General features: G+C 34.4%; 1 protein-coding gene across 4 annotated transcripts in view; it reads left to right on the top strand.

Annotated features, from left to right (window-relative positions):
• The window catches only part of LRP1B (LDL receptor related protein 1B), a 1,890,044-nt gene that overhangs the window by 1,744,897 nt on the left and 121,898 nt on the right, over nt 1-23,249 (top strand). For 3 of the 4 annotated variants that reach the window (XM_058715410.1, XM_058715409.1, XM_058715411.1), the window contains exons 72-77: nt 451-573; nt 5,753-5,878; nt 6,854-6,991; nt 8,638-8,772; nt 12,056-12,175; nt 13,728-13,969. In XM_058715410.1, the coding sequence (XP_058571393.1) occupies nt 451-573; nt 5,753-5,878; nt 6,854-6,991; nt 8,638-8,772; nt 12,056-12,175; nt 13,728-13,969 (884 nt within the window). Of the gene's footprint in view, nt 1-450; nt 574-5,752; nt 5,879-6,853; nt 6,992-8,637; nt 8,773-12,055; nt 12,176-13,727; nt 13,970-23,249 lie in introns of those variants that run through there. The other variant, XM_058715412.1, reaches the window with a different exon arrangement.

Consider the following 23,249-nt stretch of genomic DNA (forward strand, 5'->3'; position numbering starts at 1 on the left):
GGGGCTCGAACTCACAGACTGTGAGATCATGACCTGAGCTGAAGTTGGACGCTCAACCGACTGAGCCACCCAGGCGCCCCAACAACACAATTTTTATAATGAAAACTAATACTATTTAAAACCTAAGTTTCTCTACAGTAACATAAAAATTATGTGAAATATAAGATAATTTATACTTAAGAAAACTTCCTTCTACCATCTTATCATTATTTTCTAAAGGAACTATGATATGCCTTGGTAACATCAGATTGTTTTGAAAAGTTAACTAAAAATGAGTAACTAAAAAAAAAATCTGGGATACTGCTTGTCCCTAGTGCTATACAGGAAAAAAGTGTAAGGAGATGAGAAACTAGATACTATGCTAAGAATTACAGGAATATGTGTCCTGCTGACTGGCATTAATTATGCTACATTTCTGTGTCTTTTTTTCTGTTTTGTTTTAAAATAAAGGAGGAAATATATGTAGAGCAGATGAGTTTCTCTGCAATAATTCCCTTTGCAAACTACATTTCTGGGTGTGTGACGGAGAAGACGACTGTGGAGACAACTCAGATGAAGCCCCTGATATGTGTGGTATGGCATTTCACATGGGTCTAGATTTTACTCTCATCTCTGAATCGAATGCACTGGCGTGAATCAATGAAGTGGGGAGGCGGACCACAAAGTCTGCCATCCTGTGGTTAGGTAGATAAAGTAAAACCACAGATACAGCTTTTGTTCAGGCTATAAGAGATTACCCTGTCCAACAGCTGATGAATTTACAGAGAACCCTCTTACTTCTGAACTTGCACATGTCAACACTACTCAAAGATAGTTATGGTCTGAACTGTAGAAGTTTCATATGAAGACTTCGGCTTTGTACCAAAGTGGTCCTTTAGGCTAAATCATTTTTTTTTTTTGGACAGATAACCACATGGAAAAAATGTGAATAATAAAATCATGTAGTTCCACAAGTTACCCACTACTGAGACCAAGGTTGTTCAGAGAAGGAAGATCTATATGAAGATAATATGTGAATATATTAATATATTTAACATGTAAATATATCATTATATTTTAATATTTAAATATGTTAAAATATATATTATTTATACATATATATTCTATGTTATAAATATAAATATATTAATAGATTTTTATATATATTTAGATGTAGGCAGAGAACTGAAATTAGGAGTTATTTAATATTTTAATCTGAAAATCCTAAAAAAGTTATTGTTTCTTCCAATTCAAGTTACTCTTAACTGATAATTGTCAAGAGTGTACTTACGCAACCAACAACTATCAATGTCCAATTTTCTTATATGTAGCAGAAATTTTTAGCCCTTATTATTATTTGTATCTAATCTCAGCAAAAATGTATTTTACCACTAATTTAAAGAAAAATACTACTACTTTGGATACAATTAAATAGCACATCAGGTGAATTAAAGAAAACATAGACTGAGTGAGTATACATACTCAAATTCTTTGTTCTGTTTGGTGCACCAGGTTAAACCAATATTTTTGAATAGATGATGACATTGAATACTGACATTACAATTGAATAAAAATTCCAAAACAAGAAGACAGCTTTATTTTTAAAGGGATTTAAAACATAAAAATGACAGTTTTTGGAGGGTGTTCTCTGCAGGCACAACTGATCAGAGACATAACTAAGTTTTAATTTTTGTGTTACATAATCTTGCAAAATGGATTCTAGAGAATCACTAGAGATTTTATTGTGTCTGAATTATAATATATGGAAAATACGAACTTATCTACCAGTTTCGAGCCAGAACCTATTATTTTTATAAGTTATGTATATATATATATATATATATATATATATATATATATATAATTATATATGTGTATATATTTATGTAATTATTTTTCTATTGTCTATTCCACTTCCGTACACAACTAGTGAGTAGAATAGCAAATGGTCGCTAACTAATTAACCATGTGAGGCTCCAGAGTCAGAGCCCCAGGACTACTTTCAGGGCCAGGAAGTGAGTCTCAGTGACAGCTGCTGGAAAACTTAAACTACATCCAGCTTGATTCTGTGCATGTTTTTACATTCCCCTTGGTCATCAGTATAAACATTGAGTCAATCTGTTATGTACCAGCGACTGTGCTAAGTAATTGGGATTATTAAAAAAAAAAAAAATGAACAGCACATGGTTCTCTCTGACAAGATCTTAATCTGACTGTACAAATCAGAATTCTCATACATTGTATTTCAAGAAATGGTGGAATTAAGTAAAAGGTATAAGTAAGATGGAGAGGAATAAGATGAGGTCTGCATAAAGAGGAATTCAGAAAGCTACAGTTTTGAAAGATCCAAACTAAAATACACTGTAGACATTATGAACAGCATGAAGAAAAGTGTCATTCATTCACTTAATAAATATTTGTTAAGTTAGAGACTATTATTTTTAGTAATATAATGATGAGAGAAACAGACATGGACCCTGACTTCACAGAACTGAGAATCTAGTAGAATAGGGATTCAAATGATCTAAAAAAATATATATGGCTATAAATGACGATACATGCATTGACAAAAAAGTAGAGTAAGTTACAAAAGAATAGACCCAGAGGGATTTTATTCAATCTTGGGTTATGGAAAATAACATTTGAGTTACAGTCTGAGAGATAAATCATTGCCAAGTAGGTGAAAGGGATGGGGTGGAGGGAAGGTGGATGACACAATGTTGTAGACAAAGGAAACAAGATGTAGACAGACCCTGAAGCAAAGCAACCCATAGCTTACTGGAGGAACTGAAAGATCCATGTACTTGGAGCGTGCAGAACAGGTAGATATTGGTTTCAGATGAAACTGAAGAGACAGAAGAGTCTAGAACCTTGTAAATCTCTATAAGGATTTTTAGGTTTAGCCTAAAAACAATTAAGGATACTAAAACGTTTTGAGCAGAACAGTTCTATAGTCCTATTTATATTTTAGAAATACTGGATAGAAAGGTGCAAGTTTAAGTAAGATAATTGCTATACTCTAGGCAGGCCATGCTGTTAGCTTGGATTAAGATAATGATAGCACATGATGGCAAATATACCACAGATCTGAAGGTGGTTTGAAAAACAAAATAAATTGGATTAAATAATAGAGTAGATATATGGGGCAAGGGAGAGGAAGTTACTAAGTATAATGTATAAGGTGTTTTTGTTTGCACCGTTGAATACATGGGGAACATAGGAAGAGGAACAGTATTGTAAGTAAAGATTAAAAGCCTGGTTTGAGAGACATTTGAGGAGACATTCAAGTATAGATTTCAAGTAGGCCCTAGATATTTGGTTCTGAAGTTTAAAAAGCTGGTCTAGAGTTATAAATTTGAGAGTCAGAGTGGATACTGTGGAATTCTATGGGATAAAAAAGAGTCAGAATAGAATGGGAACAATGAATATTATGGAATACTATGGTGTGAAAAAGAGAAAAAGGCCAGATAATCCAGATTATTTGTACTAAAGTGAGTTTCTAAGTAAGTTCTTAGAACAGTGTTAAAAGTATAATAAGTTACCAGTAAATATTTGTCAAAGAGCATGGGATCAACTGTCAATAGAGAGGGAAGTAAAGACAAAAACATTGGAGAATAGGAAAAGGTAGATAAATCAATGAGCTAAAGTTTTACCATAGACAGAAAAAGGATATTAATGAGACTGGTTGAACTAGAAAGTTGGGAAAGTAAGAGGTGGTGGGCAGAACTTGCAGCATTCAAATTAGTGGCTTTGTAAATGAAGCAATTGGAGGAAACAGTATATCCAGGTGCACTTATGTGGATCAGTTAGTGTTCTTACCTGCAAGCAACAGGAAATGTCATTTACTGAATTAAGAAGAGAAATTTCTTGAAATCTTCCAATCTTCACAACCTTCTAGGGCAGTGGGTGGCTTAGGTGAATTAGAGTAAAAGGTCATTGGGTATGAAAAACTCAAGGCTCTAAGAGGTACAGCTATTGGTCGGTTTGTTCATGTGGATATTGATGTCATCTAGGATGTGGAAATGAGTTTGGATAGAGAGCAATGGCTATGAAGGGTGGTGCTACAGTCTTTAGTAAATTGGGGAGGGGGTGATGTTTACAGTAAAGGTTGATGAGAAAATGGCAATAAGAAAGATGTATAATCAAATGCATAATAGTTTCTGTTTTTATTTTTTTAAATAGAGCGTGATGATGTAACAAATTTCTGAAAGCTAAATTAGGAACTTAAGGGTGTATTTAAACATGAGATAATATGAGGTTTGAGTAATTTAAGAGGCATTCCTAAAATACCTAAAGGGGAAGAACTATGCTTGGAGTGGGAACCAGATTTCAATTAAACCAAGGAGGTCAAGAAAGAAGGAGTATGGCATATTTAAGGAGCTAATAAAGTAATATTGCTGAAATTTTAAGAGATACAACGGATGAGTCTGTAGGAGTGACAGGGACAAAGTAATGATCAGTCTATTATGCCATGTAAAGTATCTTAAATATTATTCTGTAAGTGCTGGATAACTGTGGAAGAGATGATCAGATTAATGTGTCAGGTGGATTCTTCTGGTATCTTTTGGAAGATCTTACATTGGGCAGTGAAATGAAGACAGTTAGGATTCTACTTCAGTTTTCTCTGTAATAGATAATGAAGAGCCAAGGTATTGTAACTGGTATGCATGGAAAGAAGAAGGCAAGTTTGGGGACTGTATCAGCAGGACTGTTGACTAATAAGAGTTGAAGGTCAATAAGTGGAATGCTTTAGAATAATCCCAGACTGTGGCTATGATGCACTACTAACTGAACTATGGAAATAACACATAGTTTATGCTCAGGGAGAAGGAAGTAATGGGAAGGTGATAAAGAATGGGGTTTTGACTTACTGAATTTGAAATTCTTGAGGGGATATCCTATAATCAATTATGAGATACTAGAATTAGATAGTGAATTGAAAGTTTGAAGGGTATTGTGTCAAGTAAATCCATGAGAATGAGAAGATCAGCAGAGAATTCAAGAGTGAGAAGATCAGAAAACCAATGAAAGAGCCCTGGAGTATTCCACATGTAAAGATAAAGAGTCATTAGAGATGTTTCCTACTCCAAGGGTAGAAGTCTTCAGTTAGATAATGATGGATAGGACAGGATAAAATTCTCCGGCTTTCACTGTTGTCTCTTTTACACACACACACACACACACACACAGATACATATATACACACATTTTAAAAATAAATAACAAAGATCATCTATGTGACTCAAATACATATTCACACATTTCTGTACAGAAACACAGAGTAAGAAACACAGTTATAGTATTGTTGGGACATTTTTTTCACTGGATGACCTATTTTCAAATTTGGGCCTGTAACATATGCTTGCTCAAGCCCTCTTCTGTGTGAAATTGCTCTTTCAAATAGCTAAGTGTCCTGCCATGTTGTATAAACCACAGGCATAAATTAATTTGGTACACCAAGTGAAGTCAGCTAAGATAAGGCATCTGGAAATGAGACCATGAAGTTTGGCTCTTTTTCTTACTTTATTTCATTGCAGCTGTGTACTCTTTTCTGTAGTTAATATAAATAACTAGGATTATAGCTTCTATTATCACACATTTTCTAGTACCTGCATGTAGGCAATTTCCACAACAAAAGATATTCATAAAAACTAGATTATGGATTTCAAAAGAAGGAAACAACAAAAAAAGAAAGACCAAAACAAACAAACAAAGAATTGTAAGTCGTGACCCAAAGGAACTGCTTTGTCTTTTTCTTTTTTTTTTTTTTCAGCCAAGTTTCTTTGCCCACCCACAAGACCTCACAGATGCAGAAATAACAGAATATGCCTGCAGCCTGAGCAAATGTGCAATGGGATTGATGACTGTGGGGACAATTCCGATGAAGATCACTGTGGTGGTAAATCCATTTAATGTGAAATAATTGATTCAGTGACAGCTACAAGATAATATAATGGTTTGGGGGCTCAAAAAATTAAAAAGAAGTATTTTCCATGTGTCATGTCTGAGGGTATTTTTTTTTCAGACACTTGCTTTTCTGACAAGGTATGAAAATAATCTGCTAACATTCATTTGAATAGTAGAGCTATGTGGCTTTATGCAAAGTCTCTGCTAGTCTGTAAATCTCTATTGGTTATACACACTTTATTGCAGAAAATACTGCAAGAGAGAAAAAACATGGTGGTTTCAAAAGGTTCTCTGTTAAACAGCTCCTGGAGGGGAGAGTGCTAACAAAGATTGTATGTCTGTATACACAATCCTTTCTTCACAGTTGTGAAATTAACAAAACTCTTAAAACCAAAGGCTTTACTAATATATGTAGCAAAATGATTTTGTGACAAACCCTGACTGGAACTGGTCTGAGGAAGTTTGTATTACTTTAAAAAGAAAGTCCCATTTAGGGTGAAATTCAAACATTTTCTTGTGGAAATACAGCGTTACTTATTACAGGGTGAATGAACTGTTATTTTTCTGAAAGTCCAGAATTTCAGAATCTTTTTATTTGGCCTACGAGCTTCAAATAAATGATCATGGAGCCATATTTTTCATAGTGTTTAGTAAGAACCTGTTAATTTACTCAATAAATTTGTTTTGGGGGCATCTGGGTGGCTCATTTGGTTAAGCACCTGACTTTGGCTCAGGTCATGATCTCACAGTTTGAGAGCCCTGCGTCCAGCTCTGTGCTGACAGTGAGGAGCCTAGAGCCTGCTTTGGATTCTGTGTCTCCCTCTCTCTCTCTGCCCCTCATCTACTTGTGCTCTCTCTCTCTTTCTCTCTTTCTCTCTCAGAAATAATAAATGAATAAACTTAAAAAATGATTTAAAACATGTGTTTTTATTCTTTGAAGCACTAATCATTTTTAATGACTTTATAGGTAAGCTTACATACAAAGCAAGACCATGTAAAAAAGATGAGTTTGCTTGCAATAATAAAAAATGTATCCCCATGGACCTCCAGTGTGATCAACTTGATGACTGTGGAGATGGTTCAGATGAACAAGGCTGCAGAATAAGTGAGTTTATTTTCTGTTAAAGTGTAGCAACATTCAAGTTCAACTTCTACTTCAACATGACTAAAATTTTCTTTACTGGTGTAACAAAATACTGTTTTCAAAGCCTTACTTGATGCCTTTTTTTTTTGTAAGCCTTTGCCAAAGCAGCCTTAGAATGCCAGTTAAATTAATATCAGAAAGCATGAGATGGAGGAAGTTGATTTTAGAATGACTATCCTTGTTAGTACTGAACCTGAGATCTCAATATCCAATTACAGACTTTGATGTCAGCAAATAAATCTATATTCCTTAATATTTTTTTTATAAAGTATAAATTTAATATTTTTTTGCCTCTTACAATATTTGAGTGAAAGATGGTCAAGGTCTTAATAATTTATTCCATGTTTTAAAATTTTAATCCATTGCCAAGTTATTCTTAAAGAAGACATTATCATTTTATGTCTTAGAGTGTGATGATATTTGACTTATTAGACCTTGGTTATTTTTGTGTTGGATATTTGATATCTGATTTTCCACATTAAGAAAAATAGCCAAACTTATGACTCTAAATTCAGATTTCTCATAAAAGTCATAAAATACTTCCTATTATGGGGTCTCATTTCTTCACATTATGCATCTGAATTATTCCTCACTGAGTGATGAAACAATACCCACCAGGATATGGTCACATATATCTCAACTGAGGTCTAAGTCTACTGGTGTACCTTAATTAATTATAAAATATTCAAGAATCAGTGGGATGAATAATGGTTACAATTCTCATAATTAAAGTTCTCATATTTCAAAATCATCTGACATATGTAAGTAAAATAGAGCTAATTCAACATTATTTTCATGATAATTTTCCTCTCATTTATTTGCATTCTAAAATGTTTTCTGGAAGGGTGCCTGGGTGGCTTAGTCAGTTAAGCGTCTGACTCTTCATCTCAGCTCAGGTCTTCATCTCAGGGTCATGAGTTCAAGCCCCAGGTTGGACTCCATTCTGGCTGTAGAGCCTTCTTAAAAAAAAAAAAAAAAAAGTTTTCTGGAATTGGAGATAAAGCCATGAAACTGCAACTACTATGCTGGAATTACAAATAACACATAGTCTGCCCTGACTTTTTTAACAGTCCACGACCACTGGAGCGTGTTCCTCCTCGAATATATTTTCAAGCGAAAAAAAATTTTAAGAACTGATGATTTAGCATACTTGCTTCAGTAACATGGTAGTACCCTTGACCAAATTCCTGAGTACTAAATTTAGGTTAGCAATCAATGCCCACATCTTTAGGTAGCTTCTAGGAAACCATTTGATTCCTAGAGAAGGATGTAGTACTCATATATCATAACATTGCAGTGATAACTTGTCATTAGAAATATTGACTCTTGACTTCCTTTTACATAGTAGTGTACTTCAATTACAGCTATAAATATCAGCTATTGACAGTTTGGCCTAAACTATATTTAATATAAATGAGTTCAGTTTTTTATCTGCTTCTATACCTGTATAAGAAATAAGGGCTTATGTAAAGAGAAGATCATAATCTTATAAATTCAAGAAGAGTTATCTATGGAATAATAAATATAATTTCAAATTAAGAAAAAAAGTAAACTCCCACTTCAGGAATTAGAATTATATTAGTTTTGATGGTATTTTTAAATCCTAGCTCCTGCTGAATATACCTGTGAAGATAATGTGAATCCGTGTGGAGATGATGCATATTGTAATCAAATAAAAACATCTGTTTTTTGTCGCTGTAAGCCTGGATTTCAGAGAAACATGAAAAACAGACAGTGTGAAGGTATAGTACATTTCCTCAACAGCTTGCTCTTAAATCTTTAGGTAATAAAAGACTCATGAGGCTGCTAAATTGTGAGATGACATGGGACTGATTTTCATCAGAATGGTGTGTGTCTACGGGATACCATTTTACCTACAAGAGTGGAAGTCCTTGGGGTCAAGAGCCTGTTTTGTTTGCATGGCTAAGCTAACCATTTCCGGGGCTACAAAGCCTTTTCTATAGCAGATTCAGACCTGTAGGAATTTCAATTGTACTGTTACAACTCTGTTTTGAAATGCAAATAACAAAATTGCTGGTTCAGGAACTATTGAAGAATTAGAGACACTTCATGAAAGAACATGTTTATAATGACCCATTTCTCTTGAGTTGTGGCATTTACAGTGCTGCAATAGGTAATTCACTTTAGAGAACTGTGGGCTTTTGTCCTAACACCATGTCTTAAACAGTGCTTTATATTATCAAGAGTGCCTTCTAAAATTTAAAGACAGGATCTAAGTAAATCTCTGTCAACTTACTTGAGATCATTTAAAACTTGAGCATATAGGATAGCCAGGATCTCATAGTAAATTATAGGTAAATATAACATACGTCAGACCTTTAACTATAGAACCATGAAATACAGACCTATATATACGTACTACCAGTTTCTCCTCTAAATTGATATCATTGTGATTAGAGCCAAACCTAAATTGTGTTAAGTCTGGCTTATCTAGGCTAACTTCAAGTGATAAAGTGCTTTCAGCTACCAGCTTTCTTCTCTACTATCTCTGATATTCTGGGATAAAGAAAAATGATTTTGTGTTGTGTTAATCAAAATGAGATTATTGAAATGAATTAATTATATTCACCCAAAAGGGGAAGAAGTATGACCATGTCATATTTATGTACATTTTGAATTATATACTTGTATGGATTATTCATGACATTTTATTTCTCCATTAACATGTTAACACTGAAAACTGACAGCCTAGGTTTTCTCTATTTTAATAAAAAAAAGCAAATTATTTCTCAAGACTATATTATTTATTTTCCCCCAGACACTTTGTATCAATTGTATATAAACGTGCACACACACACACACACACACACACACCCACCCTCTTCAAGATTTTCATTTCAAATAACATTAATTTTCTAACATTTATTTGTGAATAGTGGGCTCTATTTCTGTATATACTTACTAAATTTAAAACTCCCATTCTCAAAAGTTTCTTTATTTTTAATTATATTCTTTGCAAGCTATAAGCTTCAACTATACTCTTCATTTTAAGTTGCTACAAATCCAGTATTTTTGTTGTGTAAATTAGCAACTTCTGAACTCCAATAAAATTTGTATCTTTACTAAATGAAGTTTTGATGGTAAGGAAAAGCAATTTGATGGTAAGGAAAAGCAATTTGATTTGGTACGGAGGAAGGGAAAGACATTACTTTGATTCATAATTCAAAGAATTCAAATGTGTTTGTGTTCTTCCTATATAGCTCAAAAAGAGAATAAGAAATCACTATTTAATGTTAGAGTCAAAACACTTTAATTAGAATACATAAAGGGAAGACAAATTAAAGAAAATAACAGCAGAGAAGTAGAAATGGATTAATAGTTACTATGTGCCAAGCACTGTTCTAGGTACACGACATGTGTGAGATTCTTCCTCTCCCTTCAAAAGTTCACAGTACAGACATTAGTATATACATATATACTAAAAATATATGTGTATTTTTAAGTAATCTCTCTGTGCAACGTGGAATCACAACCCTGAGATCAAGAGTCACATGCTTTACCAACTGAGCCAACCAGACGACACCCTGACATTAGTATAGAGGTGAGAGACAAGGAGAAAATGGTGATTCTGGCCAATATGAGACCATGGGAGGGATTTTGAATCCACATCAAAGGGAAACCAAAAAAATCAAATAACATCCTGTTCAAAGTTACAGGTGTCAAACAAATCAAGTACATTTATTGTAATGCTTTTTTGATGGCTAAATGCTGATAAGATATACTTTGCCTTATCCCTGGTACAATATTCACTAACAATACAGTTTTCATCTCTTTACCCTACGTTTCAATCCAACACAGAAATGAATTGTTGTGAAAGTACTTAAGTTCACCTTGGGCAAAGTATCACAGTAGAGACAACAGCATCAGAAAGCCTTACACTGTCATTTGCAAGTGTTTGTGGGAAAGTCCTGATCTCTACCACTGAGGCTTTGGAACACAGTTGAGAGTTAAATGAAAGATAATTATTATTGTTCAGCTTATTCTTGAATTTTCTAATTCAAAAGAAGGATTTATCTCACAATTTATTACATAATTAGGGCAACTATACATGATATAAGAAGCAGAGAAATTACGCTGAGAAAGCAGTAATTCACTAAAATAACCTGATGTCATTGCTGGCCCTGCTTAAGCCATTAAAATTAGAGGCATGTGTTAAGCTACAGAATATTGCCTGTGATTTATTTATTTATTACTTACGGTGTATGTATATTTATTTACTTATAGACATTCATAGTTTTGTTGTTTATTTTACATAGCCCTTCTGGTAACATCATCACATCGTATTTTTGAAGCCAGAAGTGTGTTACAAAGTGTAGCTATATCTTCACTTTTTGCCAAGAATTGTGTAAAATGAAGGGAATAAAATAAATGAATAATAATTTAAACCCTCAAGGTACTGACAGTCAAGTAGGGGACATGAATATATGACCACATATATGAAATGTAGTATATACAGGGCTGTAAGAGAGATAAGGTGGGGAAACTATGGGATGGATAGTCACTACCATCCCATGGTGGAGAACAATGAAGGCTTTACTTCAGGTGGATCTTGAGAGATGAGTATAAATTCTCTATGTGAAGGTGGGCAAGAGGATTATGGGACATTATATAATATGTACAAAGGTATGAACATAGGTAATCAGTTACCTGATTAAAAGGAAACCTAAAGAAGTGTTTGTTTGTTTTTGTTTGTTTGTTTGTTTGTTTGTTTGAGTGAATGAAAATACTAAGGAAGTTTGAAGAGGTATTTCAATGTTTTGGTTTAAAAAGCAATCAACAAACACTTGATGAGTTATTATAGTGAAACTATTATGAAAAAATAATTGTTATGGCCAGAAAATATGACAAAGCAAGTCACAGACTTGAGATTTTTTAAAAGACAATGAAAGAAATAGCAATAAAAAAGTTGAAGGAAGAAAAATAAATTTGTCTTTTTTGAAATGTGGAAAGAATGGGAGTCTCTTTGGGAGTATGATGATGCTATTTAGAGCTCTTCTCTTCTAGACCTTAATGAATGTTTGGTGTTTGGCACATGTTCCCACCAATGTATAAATGTGGAAGGGTCATATAAATGTGTGTGTGACCAGAATTTTCAGGAAAGGAACAACACCTGCATAGCAAAAGGTAAGGTTTTAACAATTATTTCAAATGCTGTTATAACTGCTATAAAGATCTTATGGGGAAAACAACATTTCATGTTATATTTTAGCCTTAATGCCTGAAAATATAAATAAATCTCTTTAATACTGACCTATTTGCCCAGGTGATTAGTTATCATTCTTAATTAATCTAATCTGGGATAGGTTTTAGACATAACTGTCAAATACATGGTTACTGTTAAGATCACTTTGTGTTTGAAAAATCTGTTCAAAAGGAGGGAAAAGTTTAAAAGCCGATGTGATAGAATATAAAGTATCTTTCTTCATCTGCTCTCAGTGTATTTGAGAAATATTTTTATACCAATGAAATAACAGGTTAAAGTTAGCATTATAAGGAGAATGGAATTTTGAGTAAGAATTTTAAAGGTTTTAAAATAAAATCATGCTTTAATTCAGACCTCCTTTACCTAAGACTATAATTTTAAAACGTGAAGTCAGGTATTTGGGGCTTTTTTAGATATTGATTTTAATGCTTTTTTCCTAAACTAATAGTAAAAACTAATGTTTTTTACTAAATAACATTGTAACATATTATTGGTTATAGTACATAATTGGACAACGTTCATAGGACAGTTATTATCAGTGGAAAACAACATGATATAGTGGATGGGCTGTAGAGGTAGATGTACTTGAATTTGAATCCTAGTATTGCCCCTCCTTTGCAATCTGTAGCATCGGGGAAGTTATTAAACTCTCTGAGCCTCATTTCCTCATCTGTAAAATGTAAATATGAATCCTTACTTTCCATGACTGCCATAACATAGCTAACATAACCAAGTGAGAACCTGTGGAGCTGAACTATACTTAGTTGTTTGTTCATTTAATTTGCAGATAGTATATATGCAATTCAATCTTTATGGTTTCATTAATATTTTAGTTAATATATTCAGAATTCACATTAGGGTTTTACTCGTCTCAGTATACAAATGACATTAGTATCGTATTGTAGCTGTCAAAACTTCAAGCTATAAGGACCCACGAGCAATACTCTAGACACATTAATGTAGTAAATGCTAATATCATATTATAATAATAAATTAAAAAATATTATAAATACATAAGTATTAGAAGAAGACTCTCCACCTCTTAATTTTAATTTCTTAACCTAAAGCAACTCAGATGCATAAACTAAAATCTCAGGAATGTTTGAGGCTTAATGAGTACACAATGTAACATCTGAATATTGAGAATCAAAGCGTTAGAACATTAAGCATTGCAATTAATAAAATAGAAATCTCTCTTTATGAATAGGATATATACTACAAACACCTAATTTCTAGCCATAAACTAAGCTTTGCCCTGAGAAAACTGACATCAATAACTTCTTAGAAGTGTCTAGGTTAGCGTGTATTAGAAATAAGTCATGAAGACTAAAACATGACATAAAGTTGGTTGATTTTTATTAAGCAAGAAAATGTGTTAAGAATAATAATTCAAGATAATTTAAAAGTACAATTATTGCTTTTACTTTAGTTGAAATTTACTTTATTTTTGTATTTCATTATAATAATCTCCAGGCTCTGAAGATCAAGTTCTCTACATTGCTAATGACACTGATATCCTGGGTTTTATATATCCATTCAACTACAGTGGCGATCATCAACAAATTTCTCATATTGAACATAATTCAAGGATAACAGGGATGGATGTATATTATCAAAGAGATATGATTATTTGGAGTACTCAGTTTAATCCAGGCGGGATCTTCTACAAAAGGATCCATGGCAGAGAAAAAAGGCAAGCAAACAGTGGCTTGATTGTAAGTAAATAACATTGACTATTTGAAGGCTTATAACCTTCCACCTCCCTGCTTTTTTTGTTTTTGTTTTTGTTTCTTATCTATCACAATATCTGACTATAGGAGGTAACTAATACATTCAATAATTTTTCCCAATATTCTCCCTGTATAAAAATAAAACATTTCCCTACTCATTTATTCTCACAGCTGCATATGATTTAATTGTATGATACTATGTTTTTGTTTTAATACATTTGCTTTAGCTATACAAGAATAGTAATGAATAATACCTGTTACTTCTAGTGCATTTTATATTTTGTATTATTTAACATTATATTATGATGTGAGTTTTTTTCATCATGATGTGAGATTGGGAATCATTACTTTTTCACATTAGAAAATAAACTGCCAAAAATATGCAGGGAATATTGTTTCATTTTTAACATTATCAGAAATACACTTCTCTTCTAGGGCAAAAATCAACTCAATTGTGTAACCATTTCTTCTGAGTCTTGATAACTATATTTCAGGGAACATCCAAAACAGAGCAATATTTTTTGCTGGTATATGATGGACATGTTGATTATCGTGGTTATTCCTTTTGAGAAAAAATAAACTAGAACATTTGTTTAGATCTGTGGTTGCACACTATCCTTTTTTTGTTTGTTTGTTTTAGGGCATGTCAATTTATTGTGTATTTTCTATTTTGAAGTAACCTGGGAGAAAATTGACAGATAAATACTTATTTTTATGGGGCATGGCCCATTCCCATACAACCAAAAAGTCAAGTGCTAAAACGGTAGGATATAATTGAAACTTTGTATTTGAAAAGAATCAGAAGCACCTATCTGGAAGACTTTACTATCTTTTACAGTGGTATCTACCATAAAAATTTGAACTTCATGAATACCATTTGAATGAAATTTGGAAGGTATTTTTATCAGGTAGATCACAATAATCTGGTTTTAAATGAAGTCATATTAACTTTCTAATTCAGCTTAGATTAAATTAACTTGAGTAAAAATCCATATACATCAGAGTTGTTTCTTCAACTCCTTCCACACCAAAACACTGTTTTATATACCACCTTTAGTTCTATTAAGAACAGTTCTAGGAGAAAGGCAAGAAATTTACTAGATCACTCTGTCTTTCTTCACTCACTCACTTGCTATCAGCCAAAGGTTGGTCAGTCTTAACTAGCTTTAGCTTTCTGTATCCATAAAACACAAATCTGCTTTGCAACAACATTGCTCCTATGGTACCATTTCATCTCTTATTAAAATGAAGTGATAAAGAGTATGTACTATGGAGTTACATTGCCTGGGTTTTAATTTTGTTCTTATTGCTTATTAGCCTTTTAGCTTCTCTGCCCTCTCTATTTCATGAGGTTTTAGTGAGGAATATATATATGTATATGCATATACACACATGTACTGTATTATGTTAGTGTTAGTAGTTCTTGGCACATAATAAGCACTATATAGATGATTGCTATTAACATGATGATGATGCCAATGATGACCATGATGATGATAATTGACAATATAATTTTCTCTATGATGCATATTATCACATGAAAAATTATTTGTAACTTACTTTTGTCTGAATTTTATTTTCTAAAAATATATCTTGAATTTGATACAATTTTTTCAGTAAAGCTTATTTGATAGTTATTTTAGTTTTGTCCTTGGGGAGATTAATTATAATCAATGTCTTCTAGTAAGCAGAGTTTATTGTAGATCAGAAACCGAATTTGATTGCTGTTTGGTAATTAAGATTTTATTCTTACACATAAAAATATATAAATATATGTGTTTTATGTGTATATTATATGTTGATGTGTATATATTTTAATTTTTAATTTTATGACTGTACTATAGAATCTTTTGCAACTAATGGTAAAGCTATTGATTAACGTTTTCCTCATAGGATGTGAAACCTCATTTTATCTTTTAATGGAAGTGATTACATGTGTTGTATCATCTAGGCTTTGTTTTTCTCTCTTTCTTCAGACCTACCCACGGCTAACAGTATTTACTAGGTACATTTTCTAGGATCCCATCATAGCTGATTAAATGTCATGATTTGAAGATTGGAACCTCTGAGCCATGAGTTTTAGGACCATGTTCTAGACATTGAGCACTCCATAGAAATTCCAACCAACACACTGCAAACAAAACAAAACTTAAGGCTATACAGATGAGGGAAATCTTTTAACTTCACTTCCTAAATCTCTTTTGTAACCCTGATACCTCAATATTATAAATATGGAATAAGTCCATTCTTAACATCTTTCTTTTTTAATAATTTATTGTAAAGTTACCTAACATACAGTGTATACAGTATAGTCTTGGCTTCGGGAGTAGATTCCTATGATTCATCACTTACATCCCAACAAGTGCTCATCCCAACAAGTGCCCTCCTCAAAGTCCATCACCCATTTCTCTACCCCTACACACTGTCCCCCTATGAACCCTCAATTTGGTCTCTGTGTTTAAGAGTCTCTTATGGTTTTCCTCCCTCTCTGTTTGTAACTTATTTTTCCTTCCCTTCCCCTATCGTTTTCTGTTAAGTTTCTCAAATTCCACAAATGAGTAAAAACATATGATATCTGTCTTTCTCTGACTTATTTCATTTAGCATAATACCCTCCTCCAGTTCCATCCATGTTGTTGCAAATTCATTCTTTTTCACTGCCAAGTTGTATTCCATGTATATATATAACATACACACACCACATTTTCTTTATCCATTCATTAATGGATGGACATTTGGGCTCTTTCCATACTTCGGCTATTGTTGATAATGCCACTGTAAATACTGGGGTACATGTGCCCCTTCAGAACAGCATCCCTGTATCCTTTGAATAAATATGTAGTAGTACAATTGCTGGGTTGTAGGGTAATTCTGTTTTTAATTTTTTGAGGAACCTCACACTGTTTTGAGAGTGGTTGCACCAGTTTGCATTCCCACCAACAGAGAAAGTGGGTTCCCTTTTCTCCACATCCTTGCCAACATCTCCTGTTCCCTGAGTTGTTATATTTAGCCACTTAACCAGTGTGAGGTGGTATCTCAATGTGGTTTTGATGTGTATTTCCCTGATCATGAGAGATGTTGAGCATCTTTTCATGTGTCTGTTAGCCATCTGGATGTCTTCTTTGGGAAAAGTGTCTATTCATGCCTTTTGCCCATTCTTCACTGGATTATTTGTTTTTTGGGTGTTGAGTTTGGTAAGTTCTTTTTAGATTATTGATACTACCCCTTTATAAGATACATCATTTGCAAATATCTTTTCCCATTCTGTTGGTTGCCTTTTACTTTTGTTGATTGTTTCCTTTGCTGTGCAGAAGCTTTTTATCTTGATGAGGTCTCAATGGTTCATTTTTGCATTATTTCTCTTGCCTTTGGAGACATGTAAAGTGAGAACTTGCTGTAGCCAAGATCAAAGAAGTTGTTGCCTGTTTTCTCCTCTAAGATTTTGATGATTTTCTGTCTCACTTTTAGGTCTTTCATCCATTTTGAATTTATTTTCGTGTATGGTTTAAGAAAGTGGCACAGTTTCATTCTTCTGCTTGTTGCCGCCCAGCTCTCCCAGCACCATTTGCTGAAGAGACTTTTTTCCATTGGATACTCTTTCCTGCTTTGTCAAAGATTAGTTGGTCATACATTTGTGGGTCCATTTCTGTGTTCTCTAATCTATTCCATTGGTCCATGTGTCTGTTTTTGTTCCAGCACCAGACTGTCTTGATGATTACAGCTTTGTAGTACAGACTAAAGTCTGGGATTGTGATACCTCCGGCTTTGGTTTTCTTTTTCAACATAACTTTGGCATTTTGGGGTCTTTTGTGGTTCTATACAAATTTTAGATTGTTTCTTCTAGCTCTGTGAAGAATGCTGGTGCTATTTTGATTGGGATTGCATTGAAGGTGTAGATTGCTTTGCGTAGTACTGACATTTTAACAGTATTTTTTATTCCAATCCATGAGCATGGAATGTTTTTCCATTTTTTTGTGTCTTCTTCAATTTATTCATTAGTTTTCTGTACTTTTCAACATACAAATCTTTTCTCTTTGGTTAGATTTATTCCTAGGTATATTATGGTTCTTGGTGCAGTTGTAAATTGGATCGATTTCTTGATATCTCTTTCTGTTGCTTCATTATTGGTGTGTAGAAATGCGACCGATTTCTTTATGTTGATATTATATCCTGCTACTTGCTGAATTCATGTATTAGCTCTAGCAGTTTTTTGGTGGAGTCATTCAGGTTTTCTGTGTAGAGTATCATGTCATCTGTGAAAAGTGAATGTTTGACTTCTTTCTTTGCCAGTTTGGATGCTTTTTATTTCATTTTGTTGTCTGATTGCAGAGCCTAGGACTTCCAACACTATATTAAACAACAGTGGTGAGAGTGGACATCACTGTCATGTTCCTAATCTCAGAGGGAAAGCTCTCAGTTTTTCCCCATTTAGGATGATATTACCTGTGGGCCTTTCATAGATGTTTTTTTTTTTGTTTTTTTTTTTGTTTTTTTTTTTTTGATGTAAGGTTATGTTCCTTCTATCCTGACTTTCTGGAGGGTTTTTATTAAGAATAGATGCTGTATTTTGTCCAGTGCTTTTCTCCATCTATTGAAAGGGTCATATGGTTCTTATCCTTTCTTCTGTTACTGTAATGTATCATGTTGATTGATTTGCAAATATTGAACCAGCTGTGCAGCCCAGGATTGGGCTTGATCATGGTGAATAATTCTTTTAATATACTGCTATATTTGATTTGCTGGTATCTTGTTGAGAATTTTTTATATCCATGTTCATGAGGGATATTGGCCTCTAACTCTCCTTTGTAGTGGGGTCTTTGGTTTGAGAATCAAGGTAATACTGGCTTCAGAGAATGAGTCCAGAAGCCTTCCTTCCTTTTTTTTTTGTTTTTTTTTTTTTTTTTGAAACAGCCTAGAAGAATAGGTATTAACTCTGCTTTAAATGTCTGGTAGAATTCCCCTGAGAAGCCATCTGGCCCATGACTCTTATTTGTTGGGAGATTTTGATAACCAATTCAATTTCTTTGCTGGTTATAGGTCTGTTCAAATTTTCTATTTCTTCCTGTTTGAGTCTTGTTAGTGTGTGGGTGTCTAGGAATTTGCCCATTTCTTCCAGGTTGTCCAATTTGTTGGCATAGAATTTTTCATAGTATTATCTGATAATTGCTTGTATTTCTGAGGGATTTCTTGTGATCTCTCTTCTTTCGTTTGTGATTTTATCTATTTGGGTCCTCTTTTTGAGAAGTCTGGCTCAAGGTTTATTATTGTTTGTCCTTTCAAGAAACCAGCTCTTAGATTCATTGATCTGTTTTACTGTTTCTTTTTTTTTTTTTTTTTTTTTTTGGATTCTGTATTGTTTATTTCTGCTCTAATCTTTACTTTTTCTCTTCTTCTGCTGGCTTTGGGCTTTCTTTGCTGATGTGTTTCTAATTCCTTTAGGTATGAGGTTATGTTCTGTATTTGGGAACTTTCTTGTTTCTTGAGATTGGCCTGGATTGCAATGTATTTTCCTCTTAGGACTACCTTTGCTTCATCCCAAAGTGTCTGGACTGTCATGTTTTCATTTTCATTTGCTTCCACATATTTTTTTTTAATTTCTTCTTTAATTTACTGGTTGACCCATTCATTCTTTAGTAGGATGTTCTATAACCTCCATGTATTTGTTTTTTTTTTATTTTTTTTTTTTTTTTAAATTTTTTTTTTTCAACATTTTTTTATTTATTTTTGGGACAGAGAGAGACAGAGCATGAACGGGGGAGGGGCAGAGAGAGGGAGACACAGAATCGGAAACAGGCTCCAGGCTCCGAGCCATCAGCCCAGAGCCTGACGCGGGGCTCGAACTCACGGACCGCGAGATCATGACCTGGCTGAAGTCGGACGCTTAACCGACTGCGCCACCCAGGCGCCCCGAACCTCCATGTATTTGGAGGCTTTCCAAAATTTCTCTTGTGGTTGATTTAAAGTTTCATAGCATTGTGATCTGAAAATATGCATGGTAGGATCTCAATCCTTTTATATTTGTTGAAGGCTGTTTTGTGACCCAGTATGTGATTTATTTTGGAGAATGTTCCATATGCACTAGAGAAGAATGTGTATTCTGCTGCTTTTGGATGAAAAGTCTTGAATATATCTGTTAAGTCCATCTGGTCTAGTATGTCATTCAGAGCCACTGTTTTCTTACTGATTTTCTGCCTAGATGATCTGTCCATTGTTGTAAGTGGAGTATTAAAGTCCCCTATAATCACGGTATTGCTATCTACACATTTATTTATGTTTGTGATAAATTGATTTATATATTTGGGTTCCTTCACGTTGGGGGCATAAAAATTTACAACTGTCAGTTCTACTTGAATGATAGACCCCTTAATTATAATATAATGCCCTTCTTCATCTCTTGTTGCAGTGTTTATTTTAAAAATCTAATGTGTCTGATATAAGTATAGCTACTGCAGCTTTCTTTTGACATCCAGTAGCATGATAGATGGTTCTCCAACCCCTCACTTTCAATCTGCAGGTCTCCTCACGTCTAAAATAAATCTCCTGTATGGGCGGCTGGGTGTCTCAGTTGGTTAAGTGTCTGACTTCGGCTCGGGTCATGATCTCACAGTTCGTGATTTCGAGCCCCACATCAGGCTTCGTGCTGACAGCTCAGAGTCTGGAGCCTGCTTTGGATTCTGTGTCTCCTCTCTCTCTGCCCCTTCTCTGCTCAAGCACTACCTCTCTCTCTCTCTCTTTCTCTCTCTCTCTCTCTCTCTCTCAAAAAATAAATAAACCTCAATTTTTTTTTAAATAATAAAATGAGTCTCTTGTAGGCAGCATATAGATGGCTGCTGTTTTTTTTTTTTTTTTTTTAATCCATTCTGATACCCTGTATTTTTTGATTGGGGCATTTAGTCTATTTCCATTCAGAGTGATTATTAAAAGATATGGATTTAGTGTCACTGTGTTATCTGTAGGTTTCATGCTTGAGGTGATGCCTCTGGTCCTTTGTAGTCTTCGCTGCTTTCCACTCACAGAATACTCCTTAGGATCTTCTACATGGCTGGTTTAGTGGTCATGAACTCCTTTAGATTTTGTTTGTCTGGGAAAGCCTTTATCTCTCCTTCTGTTCTGAATGACAGCCTTCTGGATAAAGGATTCTTGGCTTCATTTTTTTCCTATTCAGCACATTGAGTATTTCATGCCACTCCCTTCTGTCTTGCTATGTTTTAGTAGACAGGTCTACTACTACCCGTATGTGTTTATCCTGGTAGTTTAAGAAGGCACATTGTCCCTACCTGCTTTCAGGATTCTCTCTTCATCTTTGTATTTTTTTCCAGTTTCACTATGACATGTCATGGTGTTGACCTGTTTATGTTGATTTTTAAAGGAGTTCTCTGTGCCTCCTGGACTTGGATGTCTGCATACTTCCCCAGATCAGGGAAGCTCTCAGCTATAATTTGTTCAAATAATCCTTCTGTCCCTTTCTCTCTCTTCTTCTTCTGTAACTCCTATGATATGGATATTATTTTGTTTCATTGAATCATTTAGATCTCTAACTCTCCCCTTGTGGTCTAGTAATTTCCTTTCCCTTTTTTTCTCAGCTTCATCATTTTCCATAATTTTATTCTGTTTCACCTATTCTCTCCTCTGCTTCTTCCACCACTGCATCTAGTTCATTTTGCATGTCATTTATAACATTTCTTAATTCATCATGACTAATTTTTAGGTCCTTGATCTCTGCAGCAATAGATTCTCTGCCATCTTCTATCCTTTTTTTCAAGCCCAGCTATTAGTCTTATGACTATTATTCTAAATTCTTGTTCATATATATTGTTTATATCTGTTTTGAGCAATTCTCTAGCTGTCATTTCTTCCTGAAATTTATTTTTAAGAGAATTTTTCCATTTCATCATTTTGGTTAATTTTTTATCTTTTATGCGTTTTAATAGCTTGTTATGTGTCCTGTACCTGTGAGTACTACTATATTAAAAAGGGGTCACACACTGTCCAGAGCCTGGCATTTCAGTGTTTTTGGAGTGGTTGCATGCACTCTGTTGCTGAATCTTTGGTGGCTTTATCTCACTGCTCGTAGTGGTGGACTGGACCTTCCGCCACGTGTGCTTTGATTTGTTCATTGAAGTAACCCTGGAAGAAAGGAGAAAAGTGGGAGAAGAAACCTTATCCCACACAAAGAGAGAAATGACAGGGGTGGAAAAAAAGACCAGGCAGAGAATCAAAGAAACTATAAGGCTTAATCCAGAGAGAGAGAGAGGAATATAAAGAAGGAGATACAGAAAAGGTATAAAAAGAATGGAGTAAAAATGCCTGATTAAACAAACAGACAACCAGAACAGAGAAACAAAGAATGAAAATTATATATATATACATATATATGAAATATATATATGAAATTATATATATATGTGTGTGTGTATGCATATATATATATATATATATATATATATATATATGAAATAAGAATTGACCAAAAATCAAATCAGAAACTGAGGCTCATTCCAAAGGAGGAAGAAATAGAGAGTAGAAAGAAAAAGAAGGGAAAAGAGAAATAGAGTAAAAAGAAAAAGGAAATATAAATAATAACAACTTAAAAATTAAAAAAAAACAGACATCATACAAAACCTCAGGACAGTTGTCCGTTGGTGTCTGGAAACCAGTGACTGTGCTGTCTGTGCTGGTCTGGAGGAGAGGCTGTCTGGTTTGGTCAGTGTCAGTCCCATTCTGGTAGATAAGCAGTTACTTGGCACAGGGTTTGGTGCAAATGGGTGCCACCTCCACTGGGGGCCACTGTCCTGTTTCCTGAAGCCCCACTATGTTGATAATGGGGAGAAAAATGGAGACACCCCAATCTCTCCTCTCTGGACTGGGTGTCTCAAACCAAGCTGTTTAGGCAGCCCTCACAGAGTAGCCTGGGCGGCCTGCTTGCCCTGCTCCACATTCTCCCACACCTCCTAGGTGCTCAGCTGGGATTCAAAACTTGATGTCTTAAAGGACCCTGCTCTGCAGGTACCTGGTTCTGGAGTACCGCCACTCTGCCCAGTAGACAAAGGGCCTCTGGCTGGTGCTTGCAGGGTCTTTTGTCCTGGGATGGGGGGGGGGGGGGGGTAATCTACCCACTTCCCACAGTACTCAATGGAGGGACTGTTCTCTCCCAGTACATCCCTGAGATTACTTTTGTGCCCTGGGGCCAGTTCCCCTCTCCACAAGGCACAAATACATGCTGAAACTCACACAACCCTGAAAACTCCAATCATTAGCTTCTAAGA

This window comes from Neofelis nebulosa, chromosome 2 (genome assembly GCF_028018385.1).
Source record: "Neofelis nebulosa isolate mNeoNeb1 chromosome 2, mNeoNeb1.pri, whole genome shotgun sequence".
NCBI lineage: Eukaryota > Metazoa > Chordata > Mammalia > Carnivora > Felidae > Neofelis > Neofelis nebulosa.